The sequence below is a fragment of the Condylura cristata genome, unplaced genomic scaffold (assembly GCF_000260355.1).
Source record: "Condylura cristata isolate star-nosed mole 26May11 unplaced genomic scaffold, ConCri1.0 scaffold00009, whole genome shotgun sequence".
NCBI classification, from domain to species: Eukaryota; Metazoa; Chordata; class Mammalia; order Eulipotyphla; family Talpidae; genus Condylura; species Condylura cristata.
The window spans coordinates 24644305-24668572 of NW_004567110.1; the positions used below are offsets into that span (position 1 = coordinate 24644305).

Here is a 24268-nt window from a genome sequence, read left to right on the forward strand (position 1 = left end):
AAAAAAAATTGTTCTTTGAAAGGGTCTTCTGATCTCAGCCCTCATCTCCCTTGGCCAGAAGTGCTACGTTCACTCCTTCCTTTTCTAGAGTTTCTGGAATTGTGCTTTTGTGCACTGGGATCTCTGGTAGCAGCCTTTCCATGCAAAGACTGGAAAGATGTGGAAGGCAGAAACAGAGAAGGGGTTGTAAAGAGCTAAGAGTCCTGTGTGGCCCCCAGTGACCCCTCATTCCATGAGTCTGGTGGTTTCCCACTTGCAAACCCCACATTTAGAAACCTTGAGTAAAGGCAGCTTTCGCCATGCAGAGCCAAGCCCCTGCCTCCTTGCAGGGACCAGGCTGTGGTGGAGGCACAGAGTATGGGAAATTAGTGGTATCTGGTGCAAAAAAAAACAAGAGTGTAGTGGGGTCAGAGAAACAAGTTGGAACTGCTACACCCTGGGTGAGCCTGAAGCCAGAACTAGAAATCCTACCTGCCTCATCCTTTGAAGAGGAAGCACCTCTAGCGTATGATGACGTAGGTGGTCAGAGTAAAACTCACACTATCTATAGAGATGGCTATAGTATATATTTATTCATGGAATGCATACTAGAAGCCAGACACTAGAAGATTCTGTAAATAAAAAATATACAGAAGTGGAAAAATAAAAAGGTTTTGGGCTGACTTTATTGGATATTACTCGTTAAGGTCAGGTTTCTCCCAACTAATAAGGAGTTAGCCTTTACTTCCTTCTGTATGAGAAAAGAAACATTTTTCACGCATCATGTATCCCCTTCCATACAGGCTTTTACCCTCCACAATAATCTGGTCCTGCTCCCCATTTTGCACAGAATGTACTCTCAAGGGCTTACACACAAATTGCTTCTTAAAACATGGCAGTTTAAAAAAAAAACCTGCCTCAAGAAAATGAAAATTCTTACTAAAAAAAACTGAAACAACTCTCTCCTCAGGGGCAGTAACCCAAACACTACATTTAAAATCAAGTCTGATATGGATTTATAAGGAATAATTAATTTTAAAGTATGTATTTGAAGAAACTGGTCATAGACCTTAGCCTCAGAGAAAATTCATTCTGATTAATAGAAAAAAACCAAAATATTATAAAAGCAGAATTAGGGATACTTTGTTTTCTTTTAAATCAAAGAAAAGAAATACCACTTCTCTTCCACTTAATATTGATAATACTAAATGTTAACACATACAAACTGCTTTTTCTTGTCAGTAGAAAGCCTGGTCATTTCTTCTTTATCTGCTTTCATCTCCTCTTCATTATACTGGAAGTCACGGACGATGAATCTAAATTTCAAGGAAAAAACAATTATCCACACTATGTATAGGTGATTCAACAAATAAACTAAAATGTAATACGCTTACTTGTTTTCTCTGGCTTTGTGTCTGAAGTCATCAACTGCCTTCCTAAACAAGGTGACATTACAAAGGTAACTGTCCTGGTCCTCTGAGAGAACACTGTGGAAAAAAAGACAAAGGCGTTCACAGCTTTATTTCTGTTACTTCCTTTCATGTGTAAGGGAAGAATTTAGAAACAGGAAGGAGGACGACAAGGGGAATGGCAGCCCTCAACACCGCTGCACGCTGTCCACATCTCGCCTCTAGTGCTGAGGACTCTGAGTATTTATGGAGTTCTTATTTACTGTTACTCAACAGTTCATGAATACACTTGCTTCTCCTTAACCAACAAAATTAAACATTAACTCAACTCAACTCAACTCATCCAAACTCTAATAATCAGGGTTTTAAATGTCAGTGCAAGGCTGGCTAAGGCAAACTGTTCGACAGCTGGTCTGCCCCAGAATCTCCTTGCCTCCAAGGTCAGCACCCTCTTTGCTGGATACCAATTCACGCTTCCTCTCTCCAGCAAGACCCACTGGGGGTGGCCCACCCTGTCTGCCTTGATCACCTATCTCAGATCTTTCCTATTCTCCCATAAACACTGAAAAATGCAGCTGTCTCACCAATGGAAAAATACTCTCTAGATCTTAGGACTCAGTTTGGGCTTCAGACTATTCCAGCAAGGTCTGAATTTCTATGCAGTCATGTTTCTTATGAACCTCAATGGAAAGACCTTTCCAAACACTACTACAAGGAAACTTGTACTGTTATGTGTAAATTTGTAATGCCCTGGAGGAAATGTCAATTAGAAAGACAAACTATAGTTCACATACAGCATGATCCTAGTTTAGTTCTCAAAATGACCTGTAGCTACTTACAGGGAGAGTCTCATCTGCAGAGTCTTATATGAAGTCACACAGTGAGCTGTTCAGCAGTGCTGATCATTGTCATTACTGACATGGGGAGAAACTCAGAATCCTTAACCATTCTTTCAAAATTATTACCTTAGTTCTTGCTCCAGTGCCGATCAAATCTAAAGAAGGCCAAAGCCAAGTGGACAGAACTTGATAAAAGACCTTAAATGACCTTTTGGTTGGCCAGTTTGAGTCAATAAAAAGCAAACTGGTTAAGATCAAAACAAATGCAATTTAACTTGACAGGCTATTCCAGAGCCATTGCAATATTCCACCATCATTATCTCAATCTTTTAAACTTATACCACACTCCACTTTTCTGAAGCCCCTTTCAAAAGCCTCTGACACTTGACAGGATACTTTGTCCAAAGGTAGGTAAGGTGTCTATTGTCAAGATCTATTTGTCAAGCAGCAGCTTGGGCCTCAGCTAATGTGCTTGGCTTATTCAAATCCTATGGTCAAAGAAACCAAGAAAAAACTCAATTGTTTTACAACTAAATTCTACTGTGCTACTTAATTAAGAAAAAAATATAAAGAAACTATTTGCTTTTCCTTCTTCTCCCTAGGAAATGTTCTCCCCTTAAAACCCTTTTTAAACAGTGAACCACAAGTCTGTAGTAAAATGGATTTGAGTCATTTGGCACGCACTGAGCCTCTACAAGTAGGTCCTGCTCTTGCTGGGAATGAAATTAGTTTTATTAAAAAACTAATAAGCCATGGTTCCCTAACCTCAAGGCACAAGTCTAATAAAGGAACAAGACATAAATAAGTAACTACAATTTGGAGCTACAGGTGGTGCAACAGAAAATGTGTGTGGTACCCTGCGGTGAAACTGAAGCAATAACTTTCTCTGAAGGAACTCAAAAAAGTTTCACAAAGAAGAGCTGCCAAGCAGAAGTGTGGAAGTCAGGCAAGAGAGAGAACACTGTAAGTCGAATCCATGTGCACATGCATAAGGTATAGAATAGCATGATGCCTACAGGGAGTGCCTGAAATAAGGTAGGGGTGTGTGTGTCCACGTACGCATTTGTATGTATGTGCGCATGCGCGTGTTAGAAAGAGCAGGATCTGAAATAGGTATTGTAGACCGAAGATGAAAAGGATGTAAGTATGGAAGACTGATGAGGAGGAGAAACATGAGCAAGGACACCAGCTATGGCTCAGGCAAGAGACAGTAGTGGGCGCTCTAAATTGAAGCAGGAGCACTAAGTATGAGGGGGGAGGAGAGTTTTACATAGGCGGAGTCATGTGAAATTGCTGGTATCTGAGTTTTTTGAACTTACAAAATGACAATTTCATATGGTTCAACCAAATACTGTGAAACAAAAATGAAATAAAAAATTAGAGGGAGGGAGAGAGGTAAGAATGCATCTGTCTTGTGACCCAAAACCAGAAGCACAGTAGCAAAAGTAGACAAAAAGGGAGATAATTTTGAAAGTATAAGTGAAAAAGTGTCTCTTCCCAACAGTTTTTAGACACAGAGCAGCAGGAGAGCAGCTGGCGCCACTTCTTGGCTGCAACATGACATGCACTCGTCGACATTCCTGCACTTACACAAAAATGGCAATACTAGAAATTAGCCAACTATTAAGACCTGTGTAGGATTTTTTACAAGTATCTAGCAGGTTATGTGCATTTTTAAAATAGAACTGTTTCTTTCAGATTTGAAGTGGTAATTTGCAATCTATTTTCTACCTCAACATTTCACGTTCATCTTCATTGCTCACTCAAGCATCATGCCAGGAATAGAGAGAGGATTACTATACAATAAAGTACCCAAAACAACCAGTACATAGTAATTACTTAAAAACAATAATGTGAGGGGCCTTCCTGGTGGTGCAAGGGGTTAAGTCACAGCACTATGAGGCTGTTCACAGCCACTACAGCATGTGTTCAATCCCTGGCCAGGCAGCTAACCTACATGGCACAGCAGACCTCTCCTGTCTCCCTGCTGCTCCCCTCAGCAGTGTATTTTGCTCAGCCTGCCTGTTATGCACCCCACTCTGTCTCTGGTGACTCCTCTCACCTACGCGCCCCCTCCCCGCCCCCACCTCTGGCCTACACCCAGTTCTTCTATACATAAATAAACAAATCTTTGAAAAAAAAAACAAAAAACAGTATGTGAAAAGCAAAAAATCCAGGATCATGTTATAGAGATCTTTCTTAACAATGGACACAAGACAAAAGATTAACCCACCAAAGTCTGCCTGCCTAGCAGACTACTTTTCTGTTCTCAGTGATTACATTTGAACAGGTGGGTTTCCAAGTTAGGGATTCCAAATGTCTTCTGAATGGAATAACTGGTATGAGAGATATTTTCACTGAGTAAGGATGGGGACCTCTCAAAAGGTCAGTGAGAAGACAGGTACTGGCTGACATTTTTTCCCTTTAAATACTGCTTTAAAATATATAAATCTCTGAAGTAATATTTTTCAAGTTATTTTTTTTTACAGAGTAAATCTGAGACTTGCTATACCTAGCTCATATACACATTCCACTGAAACATGGGCCTATGATATGCACAATTTTCGAGTACATTCTGTTTGCACTGGGTCCATGGTGTCCTCCTTCCCCTGTCTCACAGACATGAAGTCAACCTTTCAGGCACATGGATGTAAGACAGAAGTAACTTCAATGATTAATTAATCTGTCTCCAGCTGGAAGGGCTGGGTTGAATGGAAGGTATTCTTCCAAATGAGAAAAATTCATAATAAGCACAGGTTTGTGGTTTAGTTCTCTAAAAGGCAACATTTGTAGAACTACAATAATAATCACATTACCATATGTTTCACATAACTTACCAAGCTTTAAAACAATCTCTTAAGATGTACGGGGAAAGTACTATGCTCATTTAGAGACAAAGAAAATGAGGCCCAGAGAAGTTAAAAGACTTACCCCAGATCATACAGCAAGTTGGCAGTAAGAACCAGCAATAGAACTCAGATCCCTGGGTCCACGACTTTTTCCATTATACTAAGCTACCTCCCATATGACACAATGAAACTGGAAGAGAATATTGCATGGGCCTGGCCTTTCTAATACCACCTCTCTCCTCTGCCTTTCTTTCACTGGACTGCCACCTCTTTTTTTTAAGATTTATTTATTTATACATACAGAGGTGGGGTACAGGCCAGAGGTGCAAGGATGGAGAAAGGATCACCAGAGACAGAGTGGGGAGCAGAACAGGTAGATAGATGAAGTACACTGCTAAGGGGAGTAGTGGGTGGGCCATGTGGGTCACCTCCAGGGCCAGGGATCAAACTCACACTGAAGCGGCTGCTACCAGCTTGCAGTGTTGCATCATAACCCACTGTGCCACTAGCGAGGGCCCACTGCCACCTCTTAAGGCACAGATATACAGTATCTTTTGGGGATATATATACACTGCATTTAATACTTTCTCACAGAACATCTTGTGTGGAATAGCAGACTAGAACGAAAAAGGCACGGTACAGCATTAAAAGAGTACAGCACCTGGAGTTGAGAGACATGAGTTCTAGCCTTAAATGTGCCACTGGACACAAAGACAGCCATATGCCTTAGCAACTGTTCGAGTCTTTTGCATTTTAACTTTCTCACCTAGTAGAGTAAGAATGGTTAACTGCAAAACTAGTTTATGGAATTGTTGTAAATACCAGACAATATATGTTTACCCATAACTTTAAAAATTCTTAACAAAAAGTTGAGTTTTCTTAAAGACAAGGACAGATCAGGTAGAATCTGTGATCTCTGGAAAGTGATGGTGAATATTTGTAGATCCATATGGTACCCCAGCAGCCATTTTGGTATACTTTTTTCCCAAGATAAAAGAAGAATTACAGACACATACTACATATGCAATAAATACTGAAGAAAGAGTTTTCTGAAGGTAGCACAGTGTAACAGGAAAAGTACCATACCAGTGACCTGGGTTCAGTGCTAGGCCTGCCACTAACGCGGTGTGTGACTCTGAGGCCTCCAACTTCTATATCTACAAACATGAGTAGGTTAACCAGACTGTGCAAAGTCCCTTCCAGGTCTAAGTTATGATAACTAGAGGTGAAGTAACCCACTAATTTATAAGGTGAAGAAGATGGTTCTAAAACCACAAAGGAAAGATAACAAAGGTATTTCCCAATCCACTGTCAAAACTATAAAAGGAACTCTAGGAAAGACAGGTTTTACAAAGACAACTACTTACTTGCTAGACCTTGGAACTACCATTTCAGCCAGTGTTTCATACTGTTTAATCCAATCGTTGTGGTTTAACCTGCAGAAAAAGGCACAATAAGCAGTGAAAAAGAAAAACAAGTCCTACTTCCTGCCATATCCAGAAAGGAAAGTCCGAGACAAATATGAAACCGGGCTACAGCACACCTCAAATGTGTCTAACAAACAAAATGCAAATTTTGTATGGAACATGAATTTTAAATATACTAAGTGAAGTAGGAAACTCACCGCTCTCATATCCAGTAACTACTGCAAGAGAGCTTGGAGAAGGTGAGCACAGATTTAAACTACTTTCAAACTTTAGGGTTGATTCACATCACTTCATTTTTTAAAAAAAAATAAAACACCAAGCTGAAATCATCATCCTTTCTACACAGTGGTTGTTCTACAGGGTTGAATGACACTATTTTTACTGACAGCACAGAGTATTACGAAGTGCTGGGTGAAGTGCTAGGAAGCTGTGCTTCCAAAGACGTGGCTCTGGAGATGTAGGGAGTACTTTGAAATAAATATTATAGTATCTGTGGACTGGGATAGAGAATAATTCATTATGTAAGTTACCCTAGAACTCTGAATATTTCTGGTTTTAAACACTAATTTAAAATAAAAGTTGAATATGACAAATTCTTTACCGTGGCAGAGATTATTTTCCAACATGTCACAGAAACACAGAAATTTATTCTAACTAGAGTACTAGTATAACAAGCATTGGTTACATAACTAAAACATAAAACAAAATTTTTGGAGCCAAACTCTTAAGTTTTAAGCCCATCTTCATATGTGCAAAGAAAACTGAAAAGCCTGTACTCTTCAGAGAAGGGGGAAAAGCAAAAGTCAGATAATATCGTGGCCACTCTAAATTCCTTGGAAGTACTTTCAGCCATTCTCAGGAGACATCAGTTTCCGATATTCCCATTTCCTAACCAAACAAAAATGAAGAACAAAAAGACTATACTTTGAAGAGTTCCCAAATACCCTAGCCTCAGTTTGGATCCCTAAATATCCTGATAGTAACACTTCAGGCAAATCATAGATGAAAGCATTAACAGTCTTTCAGTCAGTCAGTCAGTCAGTCAGTCAGTCAGTCAGTCAGTCAGTCAGTCAGTCAGTCAGTCTTCTCCTTTCTCTCTCTCTCTCTCTCACACACACACACACACAGTTCTAGTCTTCCTACAAGTGTACAAAGCTTTGATTTTACCAAAATTAACTATCACCAAGCATTAACTGACACAAGACTAAAGGAGATTCTAACGGGTTATTTAATCCTGTAAGCTATATTTTTGTGCATAAAGTTTTATTGAAACAGCCATATTCATTTGTTTATATGAAATGAATGGCTGCTTTCAGTTCTAAACACAAAATCGACATAGCAGAGTTGAGTAGTTGTAATCATATCATGTGCAAAGTCTAAAATACTAACTGGCCCTTAACAGAGAAAAATTTGCTGAGCCTTTGCTTTTATAGGGTTTAATTTATCCTAGTCAGTCATAAAAGTTTTTCAGAAAACCAAAATAGCATCCTATTTTGAAAAATCTAAAATCTCTATTAAGACTTTAGCATTACTTAATTTTACACTGAGCCAACTCTATAAGCTGCTTAATGTGATATGGAATCTGAATGTGCAGTAACATCTCCATTTCCAGGTTATAAAACACATTCTACTGTGTCACATGAGTACATGTTGGCTTACAGAGTGAATGACAAGGTGACATTCCCTTCAGACTGCACTTTATGAAAACTTAAAATTACAATGTCAGATACTAACATTTTTCTCCTACTTCAACAAGTAAAACCTTTCATAATAAAAAGACATACTTGGGAACTACAACCAGTAATGTGACGAGATACTCTGAATCAAGAACGAAGTCATCTTTCTTCACAATTTCTGCTAGACTTCTAGTTAGCAAACTTCCTCTGAAGGATAAGAAAGAAATCATTAGGCTGATAACTATGTGCTTTTATAACACAAATTTTAAAAATAGCAAGCCAACTATATTCACGTGCATTTATTATTTCTATAGAGGCACTGATCTTAGTTCATATTTTTAATTCATAAGAAGTCATAATTTAGCTAAATATTTCCCAACCCTGTGACCAAAGAAATGTCAACATTGATCAAAACTTGCCTCTAGTGCCCCTCTTTGTGTTTGATTTAATTATGGTAACTCAACTCCTGTGTTGATTACACATATATTAACTTGGAAACCATGTCTCTCATTACGTAGCATTAAAGCTGTATCATCATAATTATGGAATTATATCATCTAAGCATAAGGCTTTGGCTTTCCCCTCTCTCCCTGGGTATCATCTGACACCAGGCAATTTTGGTTATTTAACCCAATAATCAGTGCCTACAAACCAGTCTTTACTTGGTCTGCCAGTATTGATCTTTTCATAATGAACGTGACTTGCTCTATTTGCATGGTGGACAGTATCCAACCAACTTTCCCTCTGGATGTGAATACATAACTTGAATGGTAGAGTGTTTAAAGCTATTCTCACAGCAGCGACACTACAAGGTGATTAGCAAAAACAAGTGTGCTCTATTTTCAGAAAAGATAACTTACGCATTCTTTCGTTCCAAATTCTGAAGATTCCCTTTCAGGTTATTATATGCAGATGCTCGAGATTTCAGGTCATTGTCAATCTGAGTTACTCCCTTAAAAAAGAAAAGGAAAAATAAGGCCCTCCCTGGTGGCGCAGCAGGTTAAAGCACAACACTGAGAAGCTAAAGCCACTTCCACATGAGTTCGATTCCCGCCTGCCCCGGAGGTGACCACATGGCGTGGCAGACCTCTCCTGGCCTGCCCACTGCTCTCCAGCAGTGTACTTCGTCAGCAGCCTGTTCTGCTCCCACTCTGTCTATGGTGAAGCCTCTAGCCACCCCTGCGCCTCTGGCCTGTACCCCAGTTCTGTATGCACAAATAAGCCTTTAAAAAAAAAGAAAGAAAAGGAAAAATAGGCAAAATTTCCCTAAATCTGCCTCTATTAATGAGTTAAAATAACTACTTAAGCATAAATTAAAACAAAAACTAGATTCTGTTGTCAGAATATTCCATTATTTTTAAAAGTACAATTTTAAAAGATCATAAAAAAATAACCTACTTTGTTCTTAATAACCATGGTAATGGCCATATGAATCTTTACTGATGATAATGTTAGTTCACATACATTTTAATTATCTTACTGATTGACACTTACACAATGTATAATCTCGATCTAAACTGGGTTTACTTATCACAAAGTCGTTCACTGATAAGGCTGAAGGATTTATTTTCAAGTTTTACAGTTTTATTGTTCACAACTCTATTATTAATACACAAAATATTTTCTTAATGAAATTAAAACTGTAATTGAATTTTATTCACAAATGCTACAAAAGATGACTTTTCAAAAAGATATACTACTAATAACTTAGGGAGAAAACCCAAAGCAGAATGTTTAACTTCTGAAGAACTAGCTTTTAACACGGCTGTACCACAGTTAGCTGTGCTAAGTCACTTTACCTTTCTGAGCCTCTGTTTGCAGCTCTTACAGTCTTAAGAAAAAGAGGAGAACCTTGATAATCTCCAAAGAAACTAAGTTTCGGTTATAGTCAGACCACAGGTCTATATTATCAAAGAATGCATTTTCCTTACATTATACTGACTTTAGTCAGTATCTGTTTAATCTACTCGTTTACAAATATTTAGTGTACTGTGCAACTAAAGCCACTAGAACTCAAGGATAGTCTCTTCAGTTCATTTAAACCATGCTTTTTGCCCTAAGTCAGAAAAATGCTGGCAAACAATCAACAAATCCTCATCTATTTGCCTTACTATAGTTTCTGGTAAGACTAACATTTTCTCTCAAGCTCAAGGACCAAATAAATAGAAAAAGAGCTCTTAACCTTGTGAATTCATGTCTGAGTTCTAGGATGTTTACACCCTGAAACTACATAAAAGCATGTAGGACATGAATATACATATTTTTCTGGGCAGAAGATCAATACTGAACATCGTAAGCATTCAGAAAACCCACAGTTTATTGTTTAAGTCATTGCTGTATTACAATACAGATGACCATCCACCTGAGGGACCCATCTTCACCAGACTCCAATTTCCTCTCAGTTATTCTTACAATTTATAATTAAAATTTAATTTTTTCTTATTTAAACAATACGTTGATGCCACATTTAAGTTAACCATGTAAATAAGAAACTATATAATGCAGATTATCCACACATGAAAGTATTATGCTTGTTAACACCACTTCAGTCAAGCTGCAGTATGGGTCCCCATTTACATACAGCAAGTCCTTGAAACACTTTTTTGACAGCTGACAAGAAAGAAACACTCCTGGAAGATACTGCAGAAGGCTATTCAAGGACGTGATTTCATTATACACCATCAGCTGAACGCTAGTTCTGAAGAACTGACAGGTGAGTGAAAACTTGCAGTTTTTAAGTTGCCTTGTTGAAACCTAAAAAGTATTTCATTGCTAAATACTTATAAAACAAAGTCACTACAATCAATGTGTCCATTCTGTCATTTTTTATCTTACCTTGGCAATTATTTCAGAAATATTTTTCAAGGACTGCTTGATCGGATATTTAGCCATGTCCCATTGGAACCTTGTTATATAAGTAACCAAGTCAACTGAAATAAGGGAACAAATGAATTACTGAAAAGAAGCAACAGACTTTTTTTTAAAGAGTTTGTTACATAGTAATTGATTTTAATGTTGATACTGACATTAAGAAAATCAGGAAAGGTATTGTCATTTCTGAAGAGTTCTTATTAAATAAATGTGGAATTATATTAAGTGCCACAAGTAAATAAAAGCAATTTCCTTAGTCTAATTAAACCTCTTTTTACTCAAAATTTTATATATTAAATGCTCAATGGTATATGTACATAACAATGATAAAGCTCAGATGTAGAAAAAAGATAAAAACCTTAAAAACACCTTCAAACTGCCTCAATAAGTAGAGCTTAACACAAGTATGTTCCTTGTCAAGTTACCCAAACAAACTAAAAATGAACTCATCCATTAAAACCATGTGTTGATTGTTACTAGCTGCCTACACTTCAGCGATCTTCAAAACAGGACCCTTTCACTTTCGAACGAAAAGAAAAAATAAATAAATAAAGCCAAAGAGACTTTCAACAAATTCCCTGGAAGTTTAGTAAAAAGACAACTTTACTTCTCATGTATGATGAACTCAAGATCAGGGAAACCAATGACAGCACAGTAATTCAGATCAAAATCTCTTTCTCTTCTTAATGCCTCTTTCCATAACATCCCTGGTTCAAGAACACAGAAGGTGTTCCAAAATCTACTTTAAATGCATACGCCTTGCCTGCCAATCTTCCTTCCTCCTATGGTGCATCAAACATTAAAGGCACCTTAAGTTAACATGTCCAACTTCCGCCCTGTCCTTCTGCCCCAAATGCAAATTAACAATAAACAAATAAACAATAAACAGATATGGATCTACTATAATAAAAAACAAGTATAAACTGTTAATTTTTTATTGATTTTAATATTGACTAAGGATCTATTATTTGCAAAGAAAAGAAATAAAATTAGAGAAAGTCACTATCATTCAAAACTGAAAGGGGCTTAACTCCACAATAAAGTTAGTAATTTCTACTTGAAGGCATTAGCAGTTGAAAAGCTAGACAAGAGAACAAGTATTCAACTGAAACAATGCTGAGAAATAAAATTTGGAAACACACTTACAAACAGATCCCAGAAAGAACTAAGGTAATATTGCTTCTGGAAAGCCATAGCAATCATATATAAACTGGTAGTATTTTATATGAGATTATTTTATGAGAGGTTGTATTTCAGGGGACAGGCTATTACCAATTCAGGAATAATTGCTACTTTCTAGATAATACTTAATATCCTTTGCTACAGATTTTTTTCCCACATCTTTTTTGTTTTTTTGCATCTAAGTCATTGACTTTCTGTAAGTTAGTATCAAATAATGAAAGTTTAGCTTACCTCCATTGGCCAACAGATTCTCCTGAACTTTATCTTTACTATCCTCTAAGACGTCAGCCATATATTGAGCCACTTTCTTAACCACCCTGAAGAGAAAAAAAAAAATCAATCATTTTCAGGAATGGATCTAAAGTCCACGCTCTAAGTGAAAGAATTTGACTACATGTTTGTTCCCATTACACATACCTATGCAATGTAGAACAAATGTGTCCTACCCTCTATAAACAATATTTTAAGGACAAATGGACCGAGATTTTGATACACGCAAAATTTAACTGAGTAACTGTACCGTTTTAAGGGGACTACATGCAGTATGTTTGTTTGTCTAGAAAGTGTGGGAAGCTAGCGACAGTCTAGCAACAGCAGTCCACCATATGCTGAGAAAATGGGCGACGAATCTCACTGCAAAGACCAAGAACAAAGGAGAGGCACAGAGGCAGTCGGCACTAGTGCCTGCTCTATGCCTGCACTTAGGGTCGAAGGGACACGACAGGATACAAGCAACAGTAGTGGTGAAGAACAAGTGCCGCTGTGATTTAGTCACTATTTACTACCTGAAGGAGCGATGGAAGAGGAAGCCACAGTGCTCAAGCTACTGGAGGCACCTAAACATCACCTTGTCATCCCACCTTTTCACAAGACACCAAGGTGCAAAGAGAACAAATGATTGCTCCAAAGCAAGAAACCCAGTTAATGGTGGAGCTGTGGGTAGGAAGGTGGTCCCTAGGAGCTGGAGTCCAGTGTCCGGTTCCAGACACGGGGTGGAGAATAAAAGAATAGAGGACAAAAACCACTAGCTGCACATTGCTTAGAGTCAACTAGAGAGACAACAAACATACAAATGACTAAATACAAATCAACTTGCAGTACTTGCCAACTGAGATTACCAGAGAAGCATAAAACAAAAAGGCATCATTTCCAGCTACTATCATCGAGAAACTACTGTTGCTTGTATCCTGTTGTGTCCCTTCGACCCTAAGTGCAGGCATAGAGCAGGAGCTAGTGCCGACTGCCTCTGTGCCTCTCCTTTGTTCTTGGTCTTTGCAGTGAGATTTGTCGCCCATTTTCTCAGCATATGGTGGACTGCTGTTGCTAGACTGTCATTAGCTTCCCACACTTTCTAGACTAACAAACATACTGCATGTAGTCCCCTTAAAACTGTACAGCATTAGCATTTGATCAGGCTAATGAAGCATAGAAATGGTTTTTAAAGGGTTACTTGAAAAGAAAATCTTTTCTTGCCATGGGACATCAAGGTCACGGAGTGCTGGAAAAGCAACTGATACATAGGAATATCATCCTGGAGGGGGAGATCAGGCTAGGAATGGAGACCAGTACCAGACTGCGAATGGACTGTCTTGGGGGGGGTCAGACTTTATGGACCCCCCCAAGTGACATGGTTTAGGGACTCCCAAGTGACATGGTTGAAACAGGACTCAGGACAATTACTCAGATGCTTAACAGCAGAGGCAATTGGAAGACAAATAAAAAAACTCCTGGAACATGAACCAACGGGGTCAGAACATGAACCAAAAGGGCTCAATTTGAGTAATGATCCTATGCTGGGTGACCTTAGACGTGGAAAAGTAGAAAATTTGCAGGAAGAAAATTATATAAGCCATAAACCTTCAACATATTTAACTTGGTGTTCATACATACACTGTGCCTTCAAAATTCACCCAACTCCTTCAAAGGAGACAAACCATTATTCCTATATAATTTGATAAGTATCTTGTAAACACACATTTACTATGAATATTCAAAAGTGTTCACATATGTATCATAGAAATCATTCAGCATGTTACAATCACTCAAGTTTATAAACTTAACATTATGTACCTCAGAATCTCATGTTCTCCCTGTATATCTCCACTATTTATGTCAAAGTACACATAGTCACCTAACTTAAAAAAAAACAAAAAACCCTGCTCTAGTGATTAAGTTACTGAAAACAGCATAAACTAAACAATCACTGAACAATTAAGACTACACTATACATGTTCATAAATTAAAAGATGGAGTGTGAGTCATTAACTACATCTGTCAACTCTACAAAGGTTTAACCACCACATCATTTTTAAATTTCTCCTATCTTACAAGAAGGCTGATGAGAAAAAAATTGCAAAGCAGAAAAGAATAGCTGACAAACATCACTGGCAACTTTCAACTCTACTGACCAGATTAAACTTGTTAAATATTTTCAGATTCCTTCTGAGAGCAGAACTTAAACTATATTCAGGAAATCCCAATTCCGAGAAAGACCTATAAAGTCCATTGGAGTGATTAATAAAAGGCACAAATAAGTGTCAGTAAACAATTCTCAGGATACTTCCCTTTGCACGTTTTTTTGGCATCAGCACCTCAAATTATGATGACAGAAATTATATTTATTCCCCCCTACAGGGAAGACAATCTCCTCAGGAATAGCAACTACAAGGTTTCTCAAAATTTTCTCTTAATTAAAATTTTGTAAGCACAGTTCTTACCATCAATTAGTCCTCTGAGAATATCATCAAAATTCGTTTTTAAATGTAGTCTACATGAATAACTATTAACCCTGAAAGTAATCTGTTACTTTTTCTTGCATCCTCTTTTCCATTTTTAATGCCAAGTGCTTGGCATCAGTTGATACTTTGAATATCTCTTACTCAATCTACAGAAGAGCTGTCTCTTAATTGGCCTTCTCACCTCCAATATTAAAGAACGATTTCCTTACTACATGTTGTCACTCTTCAGCCTCCTTTACATCAATTTCTATTGTGAAAGCCACTGCTTCATAATTCTATCAATTCAGAAAAGCATGACAACATAAGAAAAACTATACAGATTTCAAAAATAAGTTACCCTCTATTCAAGCTTGATGTGTTAAAGCTTCAAACATACTTTCTGAAATTCTGTATTTTATAAACTATACCTATTAATCTAAGCTCTATATATTCTGAGTCAATTAAAAAGTTAACAATGATTCTTTACTTTCAGCTAAAATATAAATCTAGTAAGTTTCAAAAGTGACAAAACTTTTGTTTGTATAGTTTAGAAAAACTTTTCCAGTGTAACAATTTTGAAGACAAAATCACTATTATAAGTAAATGGAATAATATCCCATGTTCATGTATCATGTACAGAACTGGGTACCCCAGTTCTGTAAGCATAAATAAATCTTTAAAAAAAAAAAAAAGCAAGAAAACAGGTGGCATAAAACTGTATGCATAGCCTTGTAATGGTTTCTTAGCTGTAACACTAAAAATGCAAGCAACAAAAAGTATTCATAGGACTTCATTAAAATTAAAAACTTTTGCCCTTCAAAGGAGACTATCAAGTGAGTGAAGACAACCCACAGAATGGGAGAAATTATTTATCAGTCATATCTGATAAGGCAATTGTACTTAAAGAACTCTTCAATGCAATAATAAGAGTACAAATAAAGCAATTTTTAAATGTGTAAAGGGTTCTAAAAGACATTTCTCTAAAGAGTAAACACAAATGGTTAAGAAAGACAAAAAAGATGGTGCTCAACATATCATTAGCCAGAAGGAAAACATAAATCAAAACCATGAAATAGTACTTCATATCCACTATGATGACTATAATTAAAAAGGTTGCTAGAAACAGGTGCTGACAAAGATGTGGAGAAATTTTAAGACCTTCATATACTGCTGGTGATAATGTAAAATGAATGGCCACTTTGGAAAACAGCCTCAAAATGATAAAAAATATAGTTAGTACCATGTGACCAAGCAATTCCACCACCTATCACCCTTCCCAATCATTGTGTTTCCATTAGCAATGACTATAATGGAACACACAAAAGAGAATGAAAACATATGAATACACAAAACTTGGTACCCAAATGTTCATGGCACCAAAAAAGTAGAAACACCAACATTTCCATAAACGGAGAAGTGGATTAATAAAATGTACTATATATTCACACAACAGAATATTATTTGGTAATAAAAAGAAATTAAATATTGATACATGTTATAACTTGATGAAACTTGAAAACATTATGTTAAGCAAAAGAAGTCAATCACAGAAGATCACATACTGTAGGATTCTACTTATAGCCCAGAATATGTTCATGTATATGGTTAGAATGCGAATTAGTAGGTAGCTGGGGGCTGAGGATAACTGTAGTGAGAGCAAATGAAAGTGGATTAACACTGCAGTGACAAATATACAACTCTGGAAATATTTTTAAAAATCACTATATTGTACACTTCAAATAGGTAAACTGCAAAATATGTGAAATATACTTCAAAAATATTAAAAAGAGAATCCTATTATCAAACTTCAAACAGGTAGATTATAGTGTATGCAAACTATATTTTCATAAAATTGATTTACAAAGAAAAAAAAGTGGTCATCACTTTCTAAACTGTCCCAATAAGCACAGAATACATGTGATAATAAACATGTGATCATATGCAGGCAGCCTGATTAGAGGACTCTCATCTTACTCCGTCTATGCAGTAAGTACATTACCCTTCTACAAATGCATCCAGTTTAGCCAGTTCATCTGACAAGCCAACCAAGACATCCAGTGTGCCAACCTAAAAGGAAAATATAGCATTTTATTACTTTGTTTTCACTGTTTTTTTAACATAATGATATACTTTGAAGAGCCACAAATATTAAGTTACCTGTATTTTATCTCAATGTGCAAGTGTAGTTAAAAAACATTTGTCAGGCATTTTGAAGTCATTTATTTGTACAAGATAATCCTCTAATTCACGAGAACAATTGCCATTAACGATGTGAAGATTCTTCAAAGGCAAGTACATGCTTCAGCTTGCACTGGCCAGTGACGGTGGGTAATCTGAAGTTCTGGTTTATAACACTGGCCCTTTTTTTTCTCTTTTTTATTGATGTAATATTGGCTTATATTATTGCTGGCATTTTGGAAACAGTAGCTCTCAGGCAGAGTTTCCTAGCTGGGAACTTGTAGAGAGCTTGTAACTGAATTTGCATGCAAAACTGTATTGTGTAAATGAGAATGTTTTGCAAGAAATGTACAGTCTGTATTAGTATCTCAAAGGATTTCATAATTTTCCAAAACAGGAAGAATAATTTAAAGTATTTCTAAAATGAGTGCTGTCTGTAACTGCCTCATTTAGCTAACAAGCAAATAATAAATACAATCTTTTCCATTCTTTACGTAAGTTCTATCAACCGATTACTAGGAGTCTGCTTCACTTTGAAAGGCGGCTAGGTTACTGCTCTATAATAAGTACTTTACAGATTAACTACATTAAATAACTAACTAGGTTATATTTATCAAGTCTAATTAAAGAGGTGCTAGTGGGACGACATTAGCAAGCACAGTAAGAATCAGGGCTTCCCTAACGGCCTACAGGTTCTAAGTCTCAGCACCTTCACTGCAGTGGTCTACCACAAAGGCCTGAGTTCGATACCAGGCCAGGGGAACACACACATATGGTGCAGCAGTCCTCTCCTGTCTCCCCTTAACAGCGCATGTTAGATCTGCCTCTTCTACTCCTCTGGTGAATCCTGCTAGCCTCCTACCCCCCACCCCCCCCCCCCCCGGCTACGTACACACACACACCTACAGCCTAAACCCCAGTTCTTCTATGCAAAAATAAATCTTAAAAAAAAAAAAAGCACAAATAAAATATCTAGGAATATAATGTACTAACATTTTTCACTTCTGAAAATCATGCTTATAAATGTAATATATGAAATATCTTCACAAACTTTTTCATTATATTTAGTTTTCAGAAAAGCACAAAACAGTCTTGGGAAATGTTACTTCATTTTGACAGTTTACTTCTGAATGTTTCCTCATTACCTAAAATCTGAAGATTAGAAAGAACAAAGTAGTTTTTAAATTACGTCAGTGAGAGAATTTTCTTTTGAGGACCCTGGATAGCTCTTTGCTTCCAAAACACAGGCAGAGAGCATTGTCCTCCCTTATATGGGGAACTCATCCACCATTTTTGCATAGAACAATTTTACCTTCAAGTCAGGAATGTTGAACTTTGAAGTAGTAGCAAGAGTATTGTTCTTTGTAGTTGCTGCATGCAATTTCTCCCATGTTTGTTGGCAAGTTTTTTCCCCAGGAGCTGATATAAGCCAGAACTCAGTCATGTTTGTCACCACGTATTTCTTCTAAAATCAGAGTATCTCTGAAATGTAAAACAAAGTAAAAATGAATCCAACATTGGCAGATGATTCCATGCAAAATCAATTTTAGTACCTCCAAGTAAAATCATACAAAATAGTAAAAGATAACTTATATTAGAAAAAACTTGCATTGTGACAAAGAAATATCTTGAAATATCTAATTTTTTAAGTGCAAAACATCCTAAAGCATGAATTAGTCAACAAATGAGAATATCTAAAACACCAGTCACCAACACTTTTATTCCACAAAAGAAGACAGAGTCACATACAGGTCTACCTTCAACTTTTAAAATCTAAAACCAAAATAAGAAATAAAAATTAAGTATAAAGCTTAACTCTGAGAAATAATTAATTGAATCAATACATTTGAACAGTAATTATATCTGATTTAGCAAGTCCTATAATATTAGTCAAGGTCACGGTCAATTCTAATATACAGTCAACCAAAGTGGATCTCATATTCCTGCCTTTGAACATTGCCAAATCAATACTGATTTGCTTTGTATTTCAAAATGTAAGGTGGGAAAGGATACTGGGTTGTCACTCTTGAATCTGAGTGAGAAGGGCGGTGGATCTCCCGCTCTAAAGATTTCCATGAAGACACATCCAGCCCTCTTGTACAATCTTTTTCCCGCACCCCAACATATATGCTGTCATTCTCCACTGCACCTGAGTGACCTCACCAAAGCTGTTCCACACTTGCTACCTTGCCACGGTCCTCTGGCCACCTGAGCCTTGGCTGCTCCCCAGCTCTGGTTTCCTCCATCGAATGTCATTGCACGTATCAAACCTAGTTTTTTCTGAAGCCCAATTACCAATCATAGGACCTTGACATTTAAATTGTTCAGCTGATTAGAGAATACAGAACATCTTTAAACCGCTTTTGATAATTTGAGATCTTTCAAGTGATCATAGCTTTCAGAAAATTGAGGTTTTGTTGTAATTATTACTTCTGCTAAACAAAGTATATGTGATGATATATTTTTTAATCTCCTCTCCCTCAAAAATAGTAGGTAGTGAAATCAATTAAGTTCTTCCTGATGATGGTATTAAATTACATAAACTGCAGTTTCTTCAAAGACTATAATAATATGAGCTTTTACAGTGGGTGTCACTATCATGCCACTTAGAATTAGAGAAAATCTTTCTCATCTGACAGTTTTTCAAACAATTTTAAGCAATAAAAGGAACCCCATTTTTTTAATCTGCCCAATTTATTTCACTGAGCTTTCATCAGATTCAAATGAAATAATGTCATGATAATTCTATAAACAAAACTAGTATCCAGAAATAACTAGGAAAATTATTTTAAGAGTTCTCTATTTTTTAACTGAGCCCTCTTTAGACCTTAATGTTTGGAGAAACAGGAAAAGTTGCTTCTATGCTTAGTACTGTGCTAAACACTTCCCAAGCATTATATTACTTAATTCTCAAGCCCACACTTATAAAAAAGGTCGTCACACTGGTGTGGTCGGTAATTTACCCAAGGTCAAAGGGCTGGCAGAGGGAGCTCAAATGTTAATGCGTTTAAGTCATGTTCTTTCTATTGTGCTCTGCACCATCCGTCTGAGCTCTCCTTTTTGAAAACAGATCCACAGCAACCTTGTGCCTCCATCCTATGTTTAGTTCCAGGCCCAGGAGGTGCCAGGGTCAGTGATTTGGCTAGATGGCAGGATCTGTGCTCCATTTCTCCTTTCCTTTCATTCAGTATCACCATTTGCAAACAGCAGCTAAAATCATCCCACCTCCTCGAAGGAATGATGAGTCCTCCAATCAGAACAGCATTTTTTTTAAACATTAGAGATTAGGAGACCTGGCAATTACAGAGGAAAGAGCACAAAATGTGGATGGTGATCACCACCACTGAAGCCCTGCCTCTCTCCTCCTTACTAGTTTCCTCATCTATAAAGTGGAATACTACAAGTCTCCTTGTAAAGCTGCCGGAAGGAAGGAACAATGTACCACATCTCCTTCCCATTCAATCTCCTTCCTGAGTTGATGAGATTAGATTTAGCTACTGTCCCAACCTGTCCTACATCCCAAAGACATGCCCTGTTTACTTGCTACCATATAAATCGCACTGTCATGCTCTGTTCACACCATCCTTCCTTATTTTTCACAACGCATTTTTTTCTCCATCTGACTGAGAAACCTGAATGGTTGGAATCTCAAGGCCTAAAATCTAGCATTTATAATTCCAGCCAGCAGCAGGAACTAAATAAATGCTTGTTTTATGAATAAAATATAATTAGAACAAGACTCTGAGTCAATCGAAGTTTGATTACAGAAAAATAAAGGCCAAGAAAAATATTTAAATATTTTTAAGTTAAAAGTCTTTCAGAAAACAGGCCCTCCCTGGCACAGTGGGTTAAAGCACAGCACTAAGAAGCTAAAGCCACTTCAGCATGAGTTCGATCCCCGCCAACACGGAGCTGAGCCAAATGGTGCCTGACCCACCTGCTGCTCCCCTCAGCAGTGTACTTCGTCAATCTACCTATTCTGCTCCCTACTCTGTCTCTGGTGAATCCTCTCACCACCCCTGCACCTCTGGCCTGTACCCCAGGTCTGTATGCACAAATAAATAAATCTTTTAAAAAAATCTTTCAGAAAACAAGCCCTAATTTTTAAAGTAGTTTATAAATTAAAAATAGGTAGAGTGTGCAGATTACTCTGTCTTTCATTATTTTAAGGATGGATACAGAAATATAAGAGAAAGGCCTTGAGAAAGAACCTATGTGTATTTTTAGGTAAAATCATCTGGACAATTCTTCTAACTCCTAGTCAAATTAATGTAAGAGCCTGATGGGAAAGACAGCTACATGTGTTACTCCTAAGGATAAATATAAGAAGTGCCCATGAGAATAGCATCAATAAGTCTTTTGCAAAAACCCCTATTTTCTTCTGCTTTTAAATAAACCCCACTGTAGGTGCTGTTAATTTATACAAATAACATTAAAATATTTCTCCTTAAAATTTAAGAAATTGAGCTCCATGCCAAATGAATTTATCTCCACAGATGAGATATGCTTTTTTTTTTTGGGGGGGGGTGTCAGATAATAAAACCCCCCATGTTGCTAAACACTCCTGTTGCATAGAAACAAAGTCAAAGTTGGAGTCCACTGATGGTCATCCACTAAGAACTGGAACACATGTACCTCCTTCCACCTCTTCAAATGACTCCCTAGTTACTTACCTTTCTTTCTTCTTGGATGTATAGGCAAATCATACGCTAAACAAGAGAAATTTAAAAAGCACACCAATTAAATGGAGAGCCTCAAGACCCAGATCTTGGTGCAGTCCCTCCATTAGATGTATATAAACATGTGCAGTCTCTCTCCTGGTGACATGACATATCTCAAGGCGACTCCAGACAAGATGCTGAACACGCCCCCAATTTTCATCTCCGGTGGAGGCTCCTCTGCTGCATCTGGAGTTGCACCCCACCAGTCTCCACAACTGAGGATATGATATCTCCATTTGGGTATCTTAAAAGCACTAACACTTCACAGTTCAAGTCAAAACTCGCATTCTCTTCCCCCAAATATGAATCTACTCCAGTGTGTCCTGGAGTATACTCCAGCCACACTAGGCAGTCCGAGCTGCAAATGGCAAGACAGTGGCCAACACTTACTAAGCACTTGTTGAGCACCTGCAGGACAGGGCAGAACACTTCACATGTGTTAACTCAGCCAGTATTTTCCAACTAGCCCTATCAGGTGGGTACTACTTACAAAGAAACCAATGCACAGGAAGAAGTTCATGCAGTATGTCATATAACATGTCTCATATATCATGACAAGCACCTTCTTTATAGTATTTCTCTGAGAGACACCTTTCATTACTGTCTGTCTTCCAAATAAACTGTCCATAAGTGAAAACCACAATAGTTTCTGCTCACCAATGTGTCCTCAGAGAAAAGCCAAATTCAGAAGCATAAGGAAATGGCCAGAGCACTACACTGAGACTATGATGACTTGAAATCTAATCCAGTTCTGCACATCACTGTTAGTTTCAGCTGTAAAATGAAAAGATTGGATTCTGATAACCAGGATCGTTTTTGGTTCCTATAGTCCATGAGTTTACACTAGATTAGACCCAAGACCCCTCCATACTATTTTCTTGTTAAGATCCTCAAATAATTTTGATGATCAGTAGATTTCAGAACCACTGTACTTAAAAGGGGCAGTTCCATGATTATACAGGGGGCATATCACTATATGGTGAATGTTATAAGAAATGGCAACTACCCCTCTGTAAGATAGCTGATGTTATATCAGCATTATCAAGAAACTCATGGCACTGTTAATTCTATTATATGAATATGACTTTTGTTCTATGACATTTAAAACTTTTATCAATCGGTTTTTTAATAAATAAGTGAAAATCTATACAGATCAAGAACTGAACACAACAAAACAAGCAAATTCTGTTGTGCTCAAGAAATGCACAACTTATGAAGAACAGAATACAGATTAACTGAAATGCCTACATACACACAAAAACTGCAGTGGCTTGGTGACCAGTAGAGTCTTCATCATTCCCAAAATGTCTTGAGAACATTTTCTAGTTCTAAAGAAATATTCTAGGTGACAGGAGGCTGCATAACTCACAATAACACAAGCGCTAGTCCTGATTCTTTCTTGGAAATAAAACTCAAATCTCCTAATCTTCACGGTGATCACTACCGGGGTCCTTGCCTGAGTGTTAACTGCCTTGTCCTCACTATCTTCCTAAACTCTCTCTGTGACCTCAGACCGGTCCTTTGTTCTCTTTTCTACTTGCCTTTGTGCAGACAGTCCATTCGGCACAAATTCGGTTCACTGTTTAAACCAACTCAAAATTTCCTCAACAAAAAAGATTTTCCCAACAAAGTCCAACCATGCATCAAGTTCATTAACATAATCCCAAATTGCCTCCCCCATAAACTGTATTCCCACTGAAACCCACATAACAAACTGCATTAAAGCAAACATCTATGTCACATTCTGCCGCACCTTTTTTGACTTTAACTGCTTTTTAATTTAGGGTCATATCATTCACCTCACCAGATGTTTACGGAACTGGAGTGGGGTTCAAAATCAAAACAAATAAAAGGTAGCCTCTGTTTCAAAGAAGCTTAGAATCTGTCAGAGAGGGTGGGCTGCAGGGACAGGGAAGAGGAGGAAAACTTCATGCAGATGCCACAGTTAAAAAACATGAGGCAGAGTGGAGGCACAATTTTTACACAATTTGTTTAACATTTCTATTTGTCTAATTGCAATAAGTGTTGCCATTTAAAAAAAAAAGTAACATTCTTTTAAAAGTGTAAGGAAAGGAAGGGGGAAAAAAAGGAAGACCTGGCTGCAAAGTTCTGAGAATACATATACTGTATCGTGCACCTCTGGAAAATGCAGGTGGTAGATTATTTTAACATTACAATTAATGTTAATATAAAATAACTGTAAAACAGTTAAGTATCACACATTGCAAAAAGGGCAGTTACAGGAGAGGGCCAAACACAAGTGCTACTGGCATTCTTTGTGATGAAGGTATGAGCGTGACCTAAGGTAAGGGCAGAGACAGAAAAATCACACAGCACCCCACAATGGCTCCAATACTTAGCCGATTTTACTACTTTTAAGACACCTATGCTTTAGTCTCTAAAATGCAACAACTTTCACA

At 37.4% G+C, this 24268-nt stretch overlaps 1 protein-coding gene across 2 annotated transcripts in view; it reads right to left on the bottom strand.

The window, feature by feature from the left end:
- The window catches only part of ATP6V1C1 (ATPase, H+ transporting, lysosomal 42kDa, V1 subunit C1), a 36652-nt gene that overhangs the window by 5164 nt on the left and 7220 nt on the right, over positions 1-24268 (bottom strand). For both annotated transcript variants that reach the window (XM_012723053.1, XM_012723052.1), the window contains exons 2-10: positions 18440-18609; positions 16949-17016; positions 12464-12549; positions 11015-11109; positions 9040-9131; positions 8288-8386; positions 6444-6512; positions 1374-1466; positions 1202-1295 (exon numbers count right to left, since the gene is read on the bottom strand). In XM_012723053.1, coding sequence (XP_012578507.1) covers positions 1202-1295; positions 1374-1466; positions 6444-6512; positions 8288-8386; positions 9040-9131; positions 11015-11109; positions 12464-12549; positions 16949-17016; positions 18440-18571 — 828 coding nt within the window. In that variant the 5' untranslated portion in view covers positions 18572-18609. The remainder of the gene's footprint in view (positions 1-1201; positions 1296-1373; positions 1467-6443; positions 6513-8287; positions 8387-9039; positions 9132-11014; positions 11110-12463; positions 12550-16948; positions 17017-18439; positions 18610-24268) is intronic.